The sequence below is a fragment of the Sarcophilus harrisii genome, chromosome 3 (genome assembly GCF_902635505.1).
Source record: "Sarcophilus harrisii chromosome 3, mSarHar1.11, whole genome shotgun sequence".
Classification (NCBI taxonomy): domain Eukaryota; kingdom Metazoa; phylum Chordata; class Mammalia; order Dasyuromorphia; family Dasyuridae; genus Sarcophilus; species Sarcophilus harrisii.
The window spans coordinates 540,329,642-540,347,729 of NC_045428.1; the positions used below are offsets into that span (position 1 = coordinate 540,329,642).

The 18,088-nt window shown below is 37.4% G+C and overlaps 1 protein-coding gene across 2 annotated transcripts in view; it reads left to right on the plus strand.

Annotated features, from left to right (window-relative positions):
• Positions 1 to 4,137: 4,137 nt before the first annotated feature.
• The window catches only part of AGO3 (argonaute RISC catalytic component 3), an 85,796-nt gene continuing 71,845 nt past the window's right edge, over positions 4,138 to 18,088 (plus strand). The window contains exon 1 of one of the 2 annotated variants that reach the window (XM_031962138.1): positions 4,138 to 5,108. In XM_031962138.1, the coding sequence (XP_031817998.1) occupies positions 5,090 to 5,108 (19 nt within the window). In that variant the 5' untranslated portion in view covers positions 4,138 to 5,089. The remainder of the gene's footprint in view (positions 5,109 to 18,088) is intronic. The other variant, XM_031962139.1, reaches the window with a different exon arrangement.

Below are 18,088 nucleotides of genomic sequence, written 5' to 3' on the forward strand. Positions count from 1 at the left end.
TTAACAGCCAAATCCAAGTAACTTTTTGGTGAGGAAGGAGGATGGATGGGAGGTGGCTGGCTGTGGTTGAAACTATAGAGCAAGTTGGAACCTGGAATGAATTTTTCCCAACTGAAAGGAAAATTTGAAAAATAAGTTGTAATATAAATGCTAGCAATGGGCTTATTCTATTATCCCAAGGGACACAAAGTGGCTAGGTATGGAATGGGGAGATGACCTGGATGATTTGCTGCTATATTTGGACTCTTAGAAACAACTGAGGTTGTAGGAGCCTCTGCTCCCCTGAGAACAGACATCTTTGGGAGTGTGGGGATCTGGAGCTGGCCAAGCATGTGTTCAGTTCCAGGTCAAGGCTGTATTCCACCTGGGCCCAGAGCCAAAGATCCCAGGCTCAGGCTTGTCTCAGCCACTCCATATTCTTTCTCTGCATAGGTTGTGCTGTTTCTCTGCCCATCTTGGGCTGGCTACATGTATCCAGCATTTCTGTGAACAAATTATCCTGTCTCTTATATCTTGCACATGTGTTTGGGGGTGGGGGGGAAGAGGTAAAGTAGGAGGGGATTCCAGCAATTCCCAGAAAATTGGTGCTGGAAACCAGTATAGAGGCAAAGTGGAAGATGAAATTAGGTCCCTGTGGGAATATAGGGCTAATACATCAGAATGTTCAAGAAGTTTGTGATATTTAGCTAAGATGTGATGGGAGGAGATGTAGGAGCAGAGTCAGAAGAACCTAAGTCTCTTGCTCTTAGATTATACCACCCTTCCGGTGACCAAATAAGACCTTGGCACAGACATTAATCTGGTTATGGGGAATGGTGCAGCAATTTTACCAGTTCCTTTTCTTTGGCTGCCCAGGCAGCAAACCTGGCATATATATGCTCTGAACTGAGAAAAGATGATTGGTATAGATGATGGGCCAAACCTGGCTAGAGCTCTCCCTCAAAGCTGCCACTTCTGGAAGAATCATCGCTTGCTGTGTCTGACTGAAGAGCCCTTTGGGTAACACTTTAGAACTGCCTTGCCTAAGGCCTGCAGCCAAGACAAGGCACTGCTTTCCCTCTCCACCCCAGCCCCTCCTTTTCCTTGGATGTTCCCTTTCCACAGGCTGCAGTGGTTTACACACTCAAGGAACATTATGTCCTGCTCTCCCTAGTTTGCTGCTACAGGGGCCGCTGTAAAGCTTCCTCTGCCAGCAGTGCTACAGAAATACTAGGTATGAGATAGAAGGGAGCAGCAGCCCTTGGGGCCCACCTTGGCTTCCTGATCAGCTCCTAACCTCTCTCCCAAGCAGAAATATATTTTATAAGATGTCAGGCAAATAGGAGGAGGGTAGAGGGCTCCAGCCAGATCTTGGAGAAATACTGTGCAAAGAGCTTTTTTTTTTTTAAACCTACTACAGGAAAGGATATTAGGAATTCTGTATTTCCAGGTCCTAGTATAGGGTGTAGCACATATTAGGAGCTTAATAAATGCTTTTTCATTCTTTCAAGGCAAGCATCAACAGTTGGACCCAGGGAAGAGGAATGAGTCTACTCCAGATCCAGTTTCAGTCCCCCATGTAGTGGTTGAAAGGGCCAGATCCTGACTCTTGGGGGATTGGAGGGTGAGGGTGATAAGAAGGCACTTTGATACATGTCTATATAAATCTGATAGCTGTAGCTATTTGGTTATGCTCTCCTCATTTCTCCCAGGCATAAAGGGTATCTTGGTGGAAGCTGAGATGGTTCAGTTTTCATAGGGCACTCAAGTCTGCTCCCCATTTTGCGAAGACTTCTGTTTGATTTTCTGTAGTGTTCCTCTCTGGGATTAATATATGCCAATGTAAAGGACAACAGAGCTCTTATAAGCAGATAGCTGCTGCTATCAGGCTGGGAATAAGACTGGGCAGGTATAGCTTATTTCTCTAGTCACAATCCCAAAATTGGAAGGAACCTCCAAGTTTAACCCACACCTGACTGAGGATTACCTTTTACAGTGTTCCCATAAATGGTTATACAGCTTTCACTTAAAGCTCTCAAAAGAGGAACCTAGTATCCAACCAAAGTGAGTTCATTTTGGTTCTGGGTAAATCTTAAGTGTTGGAATTTTTTCCCTTTTGTCCAAAGTTTGCCTTTACACATTTGTTCTAGTTGTCTCCTGAGACCAAGCAAAACAATTTGAATTTCCTTCCCACCTGCTCTCCCTTCTAAATTTCTTCCCTTTAGCCTAGCAACCCACCCCAATTTCAAAGTTTAGATGGTGGGGAAACAGATACTTGTGTTCTTAAGACAGTTTAGAAAGAGGTTGACCTCCAGTTTTGTTTTTCATAAAAAAAAAATGCCTTGAAAAATACTTTCTACTTTTTTATTTCTATTGTAGAAAATTCAAGTATGCTAAAAAGCCAATTAGAAATTCAATTTCAATAAGTCCTTGAGGTCTATGGATACTTCAGTACAATTAGAATGTAAGCTCATTGAGGCCAAGGACTACTTTTCTTTTTGTTGTAACCCCCAGGACCTAGCACATAGTAGGCACACAATAAATGATTGTTGGACCAGATGCTAAAGAAAATTCATGATTTCATTGCCGTGGACCTTCTTCCTGTCTATGCACTAATTCCTTCATTTTAGTGGTTTGTTTCATGAATTAATAGTTATATTTGGTATATGAAATTCATCACCGGATGGTCAACCCTACAATAATTGAATCATGAACTTCAAGTTTAGCTAGGCTGGTTCTTGAATGACAAACAAGTATATCACTAGGCCTGTCCTTGAAACCTCTCAAGCTTGGCAAAACCTCCAAGAGTTTATATCCTGCTGGCAAAGCCTTTGAAAACTCAGGGTCACCTTCATGCCACAGTGAAGCATCAAAGGTCTTTATGCTTCTGTTTTGAAGACCTCACTGGTGATCTGCCAAATAAGTCCATTTCTTTTTTGAATAGCTCCAATTGTTAACTCTTAATATTTCCTTTATCTTGAACTGATTACTGCTTCCCTGTAACTTTCACCTCAACCCAGAGAGAATAATTTCTCTTTCTCAGGACCTTCGGGAATTTGAGGACAGAGATACTGTTCTCTCTAGCCTAAACATTAAATGGTGTTAATACCACAATCTTTTAGTCTAAAGAGGTCGAATTAAATAGGTTATCTCTCTGACAGAAACTCACTATGCCTGGAATCCAGGGATTCAGTTCTTGGAGCCAGCTGGTATCCAGCAGCCACACCCACTTTCCCCTTATACAGAGACTCAGAGGCATACTAGGAGAATGGGAAATCATTTAGGGAAAGAGATTCAAAGCCATCCACACTGAGTGTACCATAGTTGGAGTGTAACAATGGATAAAAGGTGACTGAAGAAAGTCTGGAAGTGGTCCTCATCCTGGGCTAGAATTCCAATCAGCTGCAGGTGCTTTATTTCTCAACTCTCGTTTCCCAGGGGACCAGCTTTGGCCAAAGGAGGAGTATGTTTTTGAAATTCCTTCAAGAATTTATTGCTCAATCCAATAATTTTATTTAAAAAAAAATAAGAAATTGGCATGTGGGGGTGGGGACGAAGAACCAACGATAAGGAGCTAAGAGAATATATAGGGTGGTTGGTCAGCGTCCATCCTTCAATTTTTCTTCATCCCAAGAATGGCTTTTAAGGCAGCAGTTCTCCTTGGAAGTGCTGTCCCCCCAACCCTTTTTAATAGCATTTGAGGGAGCTGCTGCTGTATCCCTTTTCCCCAATTCTAGGCAACTGAAAAGATCCTCAGAGTTCACGTAAGAGGCCATCTGTAAAATATGTTCAGTTCTAAGGTGCCTCGGCGTTGATATTGATGCAATGAGCATTTATTATGCGCCTACTATGTACCAAAGGCTAGGGATTCAAAAGCCCCTGCAGTCTAAATAGCTTACATACAATTACTGGATGTAAAAGATAACCAGGACCTAAGAAAGTCTAGGACTTGGCATCGTGCCGGGCACATAATAAGCGCTTAATCATGCTCGTAGACGGATCACCGTATGGGGGCGGGGCTGATGGCCCTTCCCACCAAGAGAAGACAGAATACAAACTGTCATGGCGCTCAGGATTGGGACAAGCTGCTGAGTGGGCAAACTGGGCAGCCCCGCCAGCGCGGGGGCGGTGGGTGGGCGACCGTTAACCGCCAGTCTGTAGCAGTTGGTAGAATGTTCCTGCTATTCAACCCCCAAGTATAACTGCATGAACAGTAGGGGAGACACTCAGAGCGTCCAATGAGAGAGGCGCGAAAAGGTGACAGACCTGGCCACCAGCCAATCCTGAAGACATCCGGGGGGGGCTGTCTGAAAAAGCGATGTTTCCCCGCCCTTCAGTCAGCCTGGAGCAATACGAGACGCGGGGAGAGCTCGGCCCCCTAGGAAGACCACGCCCCCAGAATTTTCTTTATTCCGATTGGCCGCATCCCTGGCACACCTGAGACCGGTGGGATTTGTCCCTCGCTTGCAGGTCTCCTGGGGACGAGAGGACACACTCCCTCCCCTCCGCATGTGTCCCTCATATTCAGTCCGCTCCGTCCCTACCCACACCCCCCCAAGCCCTTCCCCTCTGTTCCCGCCCGCCTCCGGCACGAGGAAGTCAGCTTTCCGGGAGCTGCGCATGCCGCCTCCCTTTCCCTTCCCAGTCGCGGAGCATTAGAGCGCGCGCCGGAATAAAGTATTCATTCAGAGTAAACGGCGGCTAGGCAACAGAGGCAGCAGGCTGGAACTGGCTGCGGAAGTGACGTTGGAGGGCTTCCGGGGGGGGCGCCGGCGGGGAAGTCGGCGGCAGTGGCGGTTGAGCAAGTCAGAGAGCCAGCGGCTGCAGGCGACGGCAGTTCCGGACCTCGGCTGGCTGCTCACCCCGCCTCTCCGCTCTGCTCGCGTCTTTGCGGCTGACGCGCCCGCGGCCGTCCCCGCCCCGAGCTGTTGGAGCCGAGGAGTACAGACCCGGACCGGCAATTTGCCATCTCGGTTTAGGGGCCCCAGAGGAGGAGCCGGAGCCGCCGCCGCCGCCCCCGCCCCGGGAGCTGCTTCTCATCTCGTTTGGTCTCCTCTCTCGCCGGCCCCGGCCCCAGTCTCTCTTAGAGCAGCCCTGCCCAGCTCCATGAATGGAAATCGGTCCCGCAGGTGAGTGCGCCGCCCATCTCCCCTCCCCCCGCCCCGCGCGCTCCCCGTGGGAGGTCTGTGGGAACCTTCACTCAACCGTGAGCTCGCCGCTCTTCCCGGCAGTCCCCACGGGGTCCCTGGGCGTGTGTGTCACGCTGCCAGCGGGGGGCCTCCCATCTCTGTCACTTCTGGAGCAGCAGCTGTCCGCCCTTCTCCATCCCACCCGGAGGAGCCCTGGAGTAGTCTGAGGGTGTGGGCGTGTGAGCGCGCGCGTGCGTGCAAGTGGGTGCCGATACCGCCCGTGTCGGGAGCCTGTCACCTTTGGAGAGGCTTTATCCTTCATTACTTCGTCTTTTGAAGGGAATCTGTTCTTAGACCAGGCTTTATAAAGCGTGTGTCTCCCAGAGCAGTGTTAAGTTTTCTTGCCCACCTCCCCGTATTGTCAGGATTATCGAGAGAACGGATGTATCGGAGTAGTTTTGGCAAAGTGTATAAACTGTATGGTGATACTAGATGATACTTGTTGCTACTGCTCGCCTCTTTGTTTTTAGCATTGTAAAGTGCTTCAAAGTTACCCCTTCAAGATAGTTGTGTTCGTGCCGATGTGGCCTACCTAGCACAGACTCGATTTTTTACTCTACCTGCTCATTGACCGCAGGGACTATGTTTCTTTTTGCTTCTATTTGTATTCTGGCGCTCTGCCGCGTACCTGACACATTGTAATCGCTTAATTTGTGTGGGTGTGTGAAGGAAAGGGTCTTTAAACCTGTGTAAACTCTTGTAAAAAAAAGTGTCAATTTGTTACCAAATTGTTTTAAATGTAAATAGACCCTTTTTAGAGATTTTACTTTGGGGGAAAGTTGAAACCTGGGCAATACTTTATTTTTCCACCTTCATCAAACGGCCCTTTTGTGTAGAATATTAAAATGTACGTCCAACTTGATTTGTTTCTAAAATGACCATATTTGGAAAATCTAACTTTAAAAGTTCGATGTATTCAAGCAACCAGAAATTAATTTGACTTACTGTTTAGATAATTATCATAAATGAAGCTACAAATTGCTGAGCTTTGAATTTACTCTTTGCCTGTTTTAGAAACAGGCAAAAAACTTGAACAAGAAGAAACCAACATTATAGTAAAACCAAATTGCTTCATTTTTCTGGGCATAGTGCCCACCACAACATCCAGCAAATGCAGAAAACATTCTTTTTCAGCAAAGATTGTGAGGGAGGAAGAAAGAAAAAGCCTTCCATCTCCAAGTTCATTGACTACAATTTTTACTCTTAAGATGTTATTTTATTGCCTTTACAATATCTTGTAATGAGATTTTGTTTACCTGGATTTGTATAATATATATAATTTTTCTACAAGAATTTTAGCACCAGACTTGTTTTGGTGTGATTATGAAAATTCAGTAACCATTTTATTAAATTTGAAGTAATATACAAGTGTTTGTACTAGATACAGAGGATATTAAGAACAAAAATTCCTCTCCCTCAAGCATCTTGCTGTTGAAGATTGCAAAGACTTAGATACATTATCTAATTTGATCTTCATAACAACCTTAGGAGGTAGGGGCTATCTATTATTGTCATTTTGCAAATGAGGAAATTGAGGCTCAAAATCAATAAACAGTAGCACCTACTATGGGCAAGGGATTTTGCTAGAATAAAAAAAATTTAGGGATTATGCTGCAAAATAGGAACAATATCCACAGAACTTGCTCCCATTGTTCTGAAATATAAATATGTAAAATGCTTTGCAAATGCTATACTTCTACATAAATATCAGTTATTATATCTTGTATTTGATTTATCATGTGGTTTTAAACTTAGCCCAATAGTAATATATGAGCACTTTACCTTTAATATCTTATAAGGCATTCTAAATCAAATATTTTTCACTTTTGTTTTAGGTAAAAGCAAAAAATGTCTGGGTTTTTTCCCTGAAATTTTTTCTGCTGATCCCCTTCCCCTTTTTAAATTCTTTACATAATCTAGTTCAAATTTTCCAGTTCAATTTTTCTGTATATGTGTAAAGTTATACAAATAATCTGCTTTTTAAAATTAATTCCTTAAAATATTTTCTCCTAACTTAGCCTTTCATCCCGGAAGTTCAGTTCAATACAAATTATACTATGTTTTTGCCATTAATGTTTTTATTTTATACCAATACTGAAAAAATCCTCATTTAAGTGAAAGCAGAGGTAGTGGTTAATATATACTTTTTCCATATGCTTGAGCATCATGAAACAGAGAATGACTTTATATGGTTATACATACATTTTCAAAAGTCAAGGAACTAAAATAACTATAACATTGTTTTTAAATAATCACCTTTGGTTATTGGTCAAACAAAATCTTACACTTATTCCAGAATATACCTGTGGATGTGAGCTATGCATTGACTTAGAAAACCACAGATGAATATTATTTATATTTATATGTAGTTTATTTTGCTAAATATTTCTCAGTAACATTTTATTCTTGTTCTGGCTGCACTTGGAAGTATCGTGGTCTGCCTGCAGGTTCTATGTTTGCAGCCTCTGATCTAGTCTAACTCTTAACCTGTCTGAACTAGAGATCCCAACTACAACTTCCTTGATAAGCGGTCACCTAGAGTGTTATAATAACCTATTTGTGGTCATTTTCCTACTCTAGAAGTATAATTTGAGTACCACAATTATACTCTGTTATTTTTCTGAATTTCTGAAATGCTCTAAAATAAGAATTGCAGTACATGTTAATTGTTTTAATTAGTGGTTAGAAAACAAATTGCAATTATAGAATTATTTTGTATTGTATGGCTCTCGAAAGAAAAAAATTATAATTGTATTTATTTTGTTAATCATTTTCACAAACTTCAATCCTGTTTCAGATGAAATATTTTGACTAATATTTAAGTTTTTTTATGGACTTGAGCTCTGTATTTAGCACAATTAGTTAGTTGGTACCGGCAAGAAAACTATCCAAGATTAAAGTATGGTTTAAGGCACCAGATATAATTACTAAAATTTCAATTCAAACTCTTAAAAAAAAATCTGAGTTCCTTTCATTCTTTCCTCTTCCTCCCTTAAAAAAAAAAAAGCAAGATAACCTTTTAAAAGCAAAGATATTAATTGATTTTGACCATTACCATTACATGGTATATAAACAGAGCAAAACAGTCCCCACAATGTAGAGTATGAAAGACATCAGAAGCTGTCAGCCAGAAAATACTGAATCTTATCCACTAAGAAGTTGTCAATAGAAATGGTAGTTTTAATTATAAATTCCTTTGTAAAGCATCTCAAGGATGATAAAAAATTATGAGCAGTGTTGCCTTTCAAAACAGTAAAAAGAAGTTGAGTAGAAAACAACTATGACAGGGAGCCAACCTTTGGAGCTGGCTGAGTCAGGACTTGTGGAAAGAATTTGTTTATGAAATCAATTGATAAATCATGATCATTTATTAAATACTGACTATGTATCAGGTATTATGAAGCACTGGAAATACAAATACAAAAGTGAAGCAGTTCCTGTTCATTGAAACATCATATGTATACTTAAGACACTAGTTTAGCAGCTGTATAAAGAAGATAGATTGAAGGAGAAAGAGTTGAGACAGGGAGACCAGTTAGAAACCTATTGAAGCAGTCCAGATGAGAAATAACGAAAGCCAGAACTAGAATTATAACTATGAATGGGCATGTATTTTACTGTTATCATTCATTCTTACTGAGTTTAGCTTTACTGTCCCATCAACTTATCTCTTAAACTTGTCCTCAAATCAATGTCTCTTATTTTTGTCATTGAAGAAATGTAGACTTCTTAAAAGAATGAATCTCAACCACAGACTTTTCAAAGAAAAGCCAACAAAGGCTGCAGGCAAAGATAAAAACATCTATATATAGTCTTTTAAAGATTATATAGGTTAACCAACGAATTATGCCCACATGATTTTTGTATTCAAGTTTTTTTAAAATCTTAATTTCATAAGCAGTATTATAGATGTAAGATTTCTGCCCTTTTAAACTTTTAAAAATGTTATTAATTTTTGACATTCACTTTTATAAGATTTTCATTTTCATTTTTTCCTCCTTCCTCCCTAAGACAGCAATCAATATGATATAGGTGATACATGTGCAATCATATTAAACATATTTTCACATTAGTCATATTATGAAAAGAATCAGAATAAAAGGGAAAAACAAGAAAAAACAAAAAAATCCACTGAAAATAGATTGTTTTGATTTGTATAGTTCTTTCTCTGGATGTGGATACCATTTTCCATCACAAGTCTTTTAGAAGTGTTTCAGATCATTGTATTGCTGAGAAGAGCAAAATTTATCAAAGTTGATCATCTGCATAGTGTTGCTGTTACTATGTACAAAGTTCTCCTGATTCTGTTCACTTCAGTCAGCATCAGTTTATATGAGTCTTTTCAGATTTTTCTGAAATATGATTGCTTATTATTTCTTGTAGAAAATAGTATTCCATTATATCATTGCCCTTAAACTTGAACATATTTTGTTATAGATTAGCTCTTACAGTCTTCCATACAGCTTTTGGAAAGAGTAATTCTCAAAATAATTTGAGGATTTTTACCTTAAAAGAGTAGTTTAGTAATTTTCATTAAACTTAAGCATATTCTTTCAATTTTTCTATTACTCACACTATTGTCCTTGTTTCTCAACACTGATTTAAACCTGATATCAGTACCACCCCTGAAGTCAGGAGGACCTGAATTCAAATCTGGCCTCAGATACTTAATACCTTTTTGGCTGTGTGACCCTGGGCAAGTCACTTAACCTCAATTGTCTCAGCTAATAAATGATAATAATAATAATAGTAAAACCTGATATAAATGCCGTTCTAAAAGTCATAGCTTTCACTTATAAGCTAAAGCACAAACTTCCATGTTGATCTTGGCTGCATCTACTTTATGAGGGACAAGGCACTTCAGAGATTCTTGTCAATAGTAGCTAGTAAATCAATGAATACCATAGTTTAAGTTAAACATGGATGTTTTTCTTTCTTTTCATCTTTTTTTTTATTAAAGTTTTTTTTTTATTTTCAAAACATATGCATGGATAAGTTAACATTAACTCTTGCAAAACCTCATGTACACATTTCTTTCCCTTCCCTTCTTCCCTCCCTTAAATGGCAAGTAATCCAATATATGTTAAACATGGTAGAAATCTATGTTAAATCCAATATATTTATATATATTTATACGCTTATCTTGCTGCACAAGAAAAATCAAATCAAATAGGCAACTGAGGCAAGACTAAGATATGGGAGTCCGGGCTCCCATATCTCATCACTGTCTGAGACAGGATTTGAACTTGTCTTCCTGTCTCTAGGTTCAACTCTTTATTCACTCTACCAGCTTGCTACTTGTTTATCATTTAAATTTACACACTGACCTTTTTCTATCTTTTATCTTCTTGCATTTTACTTTTCTCCATACTGTGAACCAAACATATTAAGCTACTTGTATGATACTTCATCTTTCCTCTTGTGCCTTTCCATTGCCTCAGATGCCTGTAACACACCATCTTTCCCCTTGTGCCTTTACATTGTCTCAGATGCCTGTGACTTGCTATCTCTTTATCTCTTCTTAGAACCTCTGGCTTCTTTCAAGACTCAGCTCAAAACCCCATTCTAGGGAGATCTTTTCTGAGGTTCCTCTCTGGAGGTCCTAGAGTCTTCCTCTTCAAGATTACTTTCCTTTTACTTTGGATTTATTGAATCATTCTCATAACAACTTTCTGCTAGAATATAAGTCCCTTCAGGGTGGAAACTTTTTTTTTTTTCTTCTGGTTATCCTCAGTGCAAAATACAATACTTACCATGTAGTATGTACATAAATTAATAAGTACTAAAACATAATACAACTAGAGCATAGAATACAATTATTTCTTGGTTTGCTTATTATAATTTAAGAAGAAAAGGATATTCATTCTGTATTTGGAAATTCATGGATTTAATATTTCTCTGATGCTAAATATTTTTATTAATCACTCAGTTTCAATTTGTTGGTATGTATATAGGATTGACTAATTTAATAAGATTTTAAACAATTGTGGGAGATTTAAATGAGATCTTTTTAGTAGCTGTACTATTTACTAATGCTAGACTAAATTGAGGCAATAACTTTCTTAAAAACAACTCAAAGGATTGCAAATGTTATAAAGAAATGATTGAAAATTAATGAAATGAATGAAAAGACCTTTAGATGATGGTACTTAAAAAAAAAAAAACTCTCCTCTTTTTTTTGAAGGGGGTGAGTATATCTTTGTTAATGTAGAATTGACTTATATTTTCCAAAGGAAGTGATGAGCTGTGTTGGCTGGGTCTGAGTCTAAGCAAAGGTCTGGGGCCCTGTGAAAGGGAATTTTTCCTAGAAGGGTTCTTTCTGTTGGACATAGGCCAGTTCTCAATAACATAGAAAAAGCCTCAGTTTAGAGCAAAATAACTGCTTAGACAAATTATTTTAAGCTTCTGAATCATAGTTGAGTAATATTTTATTTAATAATGAAATTATCTTGTCTTATTATCTATTTAAAATATTTAGGTTCATTAATCTAGCTTCAAATACTTTGTTTTATAATACTAAAAACTTAGAACAGAGAGTTTGCTGTTTTCATTTGTTGGCAAATAAGTATATGCTCAGAGGAAAGAAGAGCTGACTCTTCTTGATTCAATGGGAAGTTAAAATACAAGGAAAATTTTCTTTCAGAGCAATATTCTTTCTATACTTGCTCAGAAGATTAGAAAAAGTTGTTGTGATACCTCAAGATGCTTCTATGAATAGCATTTACCAGACATTCCTACTTCTAATTCAGTTATCTAAAATACTCAATAGATCCTTATCCTGGACTTTTAAACAAAAAAATTGACCAGATTAAATATATTATGTCGTTCAAGCATAGTATTTATGTACTTAGGATACATAAACAGCCCTTCTATGTTTGTGGAATTTGCTTGGTCTTCCGTTATCAATATGATATTAGTAACTTTCTTCAGCAACTTTCTTCTCTTTTCTTGGGGGAAGAGGGGAGAGAAAGGGAATGGGAACAGGGAGAAGAAAGAGAGTGGGGGGAGAACTTTTTCACATAATTCCATTTTTCCATTTCTGGTTATAGTCAGAGAAAGAACTGATGGACTGAATGCAGATAAAAACATTATTTTTCACTTTATTTTTAAAAATTTATTATAGCTTTTTATTTACAAGTTATATACATAGATAATTTTATAGCATTGACAATTGCCAAACCTTTTGTTCCAATTTTTCCCCTCCTTCCCACCACCCCCTCCCCCAGATGGCAGGTTGACCAATACATATTGAATATGTTAAAGTATAAATTAAATACAATATTAGTATATATGTCCAAACAGTTATTTTGCTGTTCAAAAAGAATTGGACTTTTAAATAGTGTACCATTAGCCTGTTTTTCACTTTATTTTGTTCATTTTTTGTCTGATTTCTTTTATAATATTACTAATATGGAAATGTTTTGCATAATTGCACATGTATAACACATATCAAATTGCTCACTGTCTTGGGATGGGAAAGAGGAAGGAAGGGAAGGATAGAATTTGGAACTCAAAAAACTCCCAAACAAATGTTTAAAATTGTTACTACATATAATTGGAAATTCTTTTAAAATTTCTTTGCCTAGCATTCAAGATCCTCCAATTTCTTAACACTACCTTTTAGTATTCTCATATTAATTTCCTTCAGCTATGTACTGCTTGACCCCTAACCTTCCTACATTTTACTGTTTCACTTTCTTCTGTCTTGAATGTCTTCTTTCCCTCTGCTTGTTTTATTTCTAATCATTTAATAAAGCTCAAGTCAAACATTATTTCCTCCACAAAGGTTTTCAATAACAGCCCTTACTTAAAAACTTTCTCTCTTAAAGGACAGAGAATGTTTTGTTGTCATTGTATCTTTAGAATCTAGCTTATTATTTTGCACATACTAATAAGCATTTGTTAACTAGAATACTATGTTGTCATTCATTATGTTTTGGTTTATTCCATTACTAGACCAGTAAGCTCCACAGGAACCAGAATCCTGCCTATCTTATCTAAGTCCTCTGTCTTCCCCAGCAACTATTTTGTTTGAATGAAGTTGGGTAACACACAAAAGTTCAAGAGTATCATTCCAATATATAAAGAATATAGACCACTTTAAAGTAGTGTGATGTCATTTTGGATATCAAGAAAAATGATACCAAACCAATTATTGAAAATACATTGTAAGGAAGTCAAAGACAAAAGCAAAAGTCCAATAAAAAACCAAAATCTTTATAGCACCTGTCTGTCATAGCAAAGAACTAGAAACAAAGTGGTTGCTCCCCCCCATTAAAGAAATGCTTTAAAAACCCAAAAACTTTGCAATTTGGGATGTTTTTAAATTTTTTTATTTTTGAAAATTATAGTGTCCCATGACCTAGTCCATATAACATCACCAGAAGAAAGAGAATTCTAGAATTATTTTTAAAAATGAAACTCAAAATATGCCAGATTAAAATATATAGAGAAGGTTACCTAAATCCTAAGACAGACAGCATTATAATTATTGAAAGAAGTAGGTAGAAAGAATTGAAGAACAATTGCTTTGGTATGTGAAAATTATTTCCAGTATTCTGTTGTCCCTCCGTGTCAGAAGCAACATATTATAATCAGAGAAATTTTTCAACTCCAAACATAAATGAAGAGTATCTTTAACATAGTTTCCTCATTTTATGCCTGTAATCTCCCTTAGTGAAAAGAAGGAATATATTTTATCACTTGTTCTCTATGTTTATGATTGATCATTGTAAATAATAGCCAATTGCCTTTTAGGGCTTTCATTTATGTTATTTATAGTCATTATTCTGATGATATCTATCTCATCTCTGCAACTTGCATTGACAGACCCCTATGCTTAAAATACACTTCCATGTTGGAGGGGATGTGGGAAAATAGGGACACTAATACATTGTTTGTGGAATTGTGAATATATCCAGACATTCTGGAGAGCAACTATGCCCCAAAAGTTAACAAACTGTGCAATACCCTTTGATCCAACAGTGTTTCTACTGGGCTTATATCCAAAGAAATCTTAAATAAGGGAAAAAGACCTGTATGTGCAAGAATGTTTGTATCAGGTCTCTTTGTAGTGGCCAGAAACTGGAAACTGAGTGGATGCCCATCAATTGGAGAATGGCTGAATAAATTATGGTATATGAATATTATGGAATGTTATTGTTCGGTAAGAAATGACCAGCAGAATGATTTTAGAAAGGCCTGGAGAGACTTACATGAACTGATGCGGAGTGAAATGAGCAGGACCAGGAGATCATTATATACTTCAACAATGCTATATGATGATAAATTCTGATGGACATGGCCATCTCCAGTAATGAGATGAACCAAATGAGTTCCAATAGAGTAGTAATGAATTGAACCAGCTACACCCAGTGAAAGAACTCTGGGAGATGACTAAGAACCATTACATAGAATTCCCAATCCCTATATTTTTGTTCATCTGCATTTTTTATTTCCTTCACAGGCTAATAGTATACTATTTCAAAGTCTGATTCTTTTTGTACAGCAAAATAACTGTTTGGACATGTATACTTGTATTTAATTTCTACTTTAACATATTTAACATGTATTGGTTAATCTACCATCTGGGGGAGGGCATGGGAGGAAGGAGGGGAAAAATTAGAACAAAAGGTTTGGCAATTGTCAATGCTGTAAAATTACCCATGCATATAATTAGTAAATTAAAAGCTATAATAATAAAAAATTAAAATAAAAAAATAAAATACACTTCCAGATTGTCTTTACCTCTTAGGATCTCTTGTTTTCTTTAGAGGTCAATCAATACCTTCTATATGAAGCATTTCCTGATCCCCTTGACTGCTTGTACCCTCCATTCCAAAAAAAGAATAATTTATTTTGTATATTTTAGATACTTTAAAGATTTTTTAAAACATATTTCTCTTCCACTTTCCCCTCCTTGAAAAAAATTAGAGAAATAAAACTCATAAGAAACATATGTGTCAAGCATAACAAATTCCCATATTGACTATGTAAAAAGTATGTCTTATTCTGGATTTTGAGTCCTCTGTCAGTAGGACTTGGAATGAGGAGGCATTCTTTTTTTTTTTTTTAAGCTTTTTATTTACAAAACATATGCATGGGTAATTTTTCAACATTGACCCTTGCAAAATCTTCTATTCCAAATTTTCCCTTCCTTCCCCTCACCCTCTCTTCTAGATGGCAAGTAGTCTAATACATGTTAAATATGTTAAAATATATGTTAAATCCAATATTTTACATATTTATGAATGTTAACTCAAGGCATTCACTACATTTGCAAATACCCTTGTTCCACTCTACATTCACTATTGCCAGTCTTTCCTAATTCCCAAGCTCTTAGAGAAATCTCTGGTCACTGTCTTTTGCAGTGCTTAAACCAATTTTACCAAACTTACCTCTGTCTGAGGTCTTCAGAGATCTCTGGTCACCTTTTCATAGGCATGATGGTTTAGATACATGGTAGAGCTCTAGAGAATAGCCATGTGCAAGTTCAAGGTCTTTTATTCACGTGTTCACATCCTGTTCCTAGCTGATTTCCTGCTGACTCCCAAATGAACACCAGGTCAAAGAGGACCTATTTCCTTCTCCCACAGCTTAAATAGGATCCATGAGGTCATATGCACAGCTAATCAGAGAAGGAGACACCTCCCGTTAATGATGTGATCCTAGTGTGGCCAGAGTTCCCGGCAACAAGATGGTCTCTGTTTACTCAAAAAAATCATTTCCGGGGCTCTCAAGCTTAATTGCTTGTTTACTTTCTGTTGCACTGAACAAGACCTGACCCTTACACATATTTATACGGTTATCTTGCTGCGCAAGAAAAATTGGATCAAGAAGGGAAAAAAAAAACCTGAGAAAACAAAATATAAGCAAAAAACAACAGAAAGTGAAAATGCTATGTTGTGGACCACACTTAGTTCCCACAGAACTCTCTCTGGGTGAAGATAGCTCTCTTCATCACTGAACAATTGGAACTGGTTTGAATCATCCCATTGTTGAAGAGAGCCATGTCCATCAGAACTGATCATTGTATAGTCTTGTTGCCATGTATAATGATCTCTTGGTTCTGCTTATTTCACCTAACATCAGTTCATGTAAGTCTCTCCAGACCTTTTTGAAAACATCCTGTTGGTCATTTCTTATAGAACAATAATATTATAACATTCATAGACCATAATTTATTCAGTCATTCTCCAGCTGATGGGCATCCATTCAGTTTCCAGTTTCTCATCACTACAAAAAGGGCTGCTACAAACATTTTTGCACATGTGGATCCCTTTCCCTCCTTTAAGATCTCTTTGGGATATAAGCCCAGTAGAAATTCTGCTAGTTCAAAAGGTATGTACAGTTTGATAACTTTTTGAGCATAGTTCCAAATTGCTTTCCAGAATGGTTGGATCTATTCACAGTTGCATCAACAGTGTATCAGTGTCCCAGTTTTGCCATATCCCTTTCAACATTATCTTTTCCTGTCATTTTAGCCAATCTGAGAGGTATGTAGTGGTATCTTAGAGTAGTGCTAATTTACATATCTCTGATCAATAATGATTTGGAGCACCTTTTCATATGACTAGGAATAGTTTTAATTTCTTCTTCTGAAAATTGTCTGAAAAATCCTATGTCTATTTATCAATTGGAAAATGGCTTGATTTCTTATAAATTTGAGTTAATTCTCTATATATCTTAGAAATGAGGCCTTTATCAGAACCTTTGAATGTAAAAATGTTTTTCCAGTTTATTGGTACCCTTCTAATCTTATATGTATTAGTTTTGTTAGTACAAAAAAATTTTAACTTAATATAATCAAAATTATCTATTTTGTGATCAGTGATGATCTCTAGTTCTTTTTTGGTTACAAATTCCTTCCTCCTCCACAGGTCTGAGAGATAAACTATCCTATGTTCTTCTAATTTGTTTATAATATCATTCTTTATGCCTTTCATTTCAAACTTATCTTGGTATACAGTGTTAGGTGTGGGTCTATGCCTACTTTCTGCCATAATGGGCTAATTTTCATTTTAAAAATTTGTTAATGTTTTGGAGCATTTTGTCATAAAGCTACTGATAGCTTAGATCTCTTCCTTTGAAAACTGCCTGTTCATATCATTTGACTATCATTCGTGAGTAATGGATCTTATTCCTATAAATTTGAATTAGTTCCTTATATATCTTGGAAGTGAGACTTTTTTATTTTTTTTAAATACTAGCTTTTTATTTTCAAAATAGATAAGTTTTTAACATTCACTCTTGCAAAACCTTGTGTTCCAAATTTTCTCCCTCCTTTCCTCCCATCCCCCCCCACACAGCAAGTAATCCAATATATGTTAAACATGTGCAGTTCTTCTATACATATTTCCATAATTATCACCCTGTACACACACAAAAAAAATCTGATCAAAAAGGGAAAAAAAACAAAAAAGCAAGCAAACAAAAACAAAAAAAGGTGAAAACACAAGATCTGCATTCAGTCCTCACTGTCCTTTTTCTGAATGCAGATGGCTCTCCATCACAAATCTATTGGAATTGGCCTAAATGAACTCATTGTTGAAAAGAGCCATGTCTTTCAAAATTGATCGTCATTTAATTTTGTTGTTACTGTGTACATTGTTATCTTGGTTCTACTCACTTCACTTAGCATCAGTTCATATATGTCTCTCCAGGCCTTTCTGAAACCATCCTGCTCATCATTTCTTATGGAACAATAATATTCAATAACAATCCCCTTACCATAACTTATTCAGCCACTAGTTTCTAGTTCCTTGACACTACAAAAAGGGGTACTTCAAGCATTTTTTGTATATGTGGATTCTTTTTCCTTTTTTATGAACTCTTTGAGATACAGGCCCAATAGAGTTGGAACAAAGGGAATACACAATTTGATAGCCCTTTGGCCATAGTTCCATATTGCTTTCTAGAAT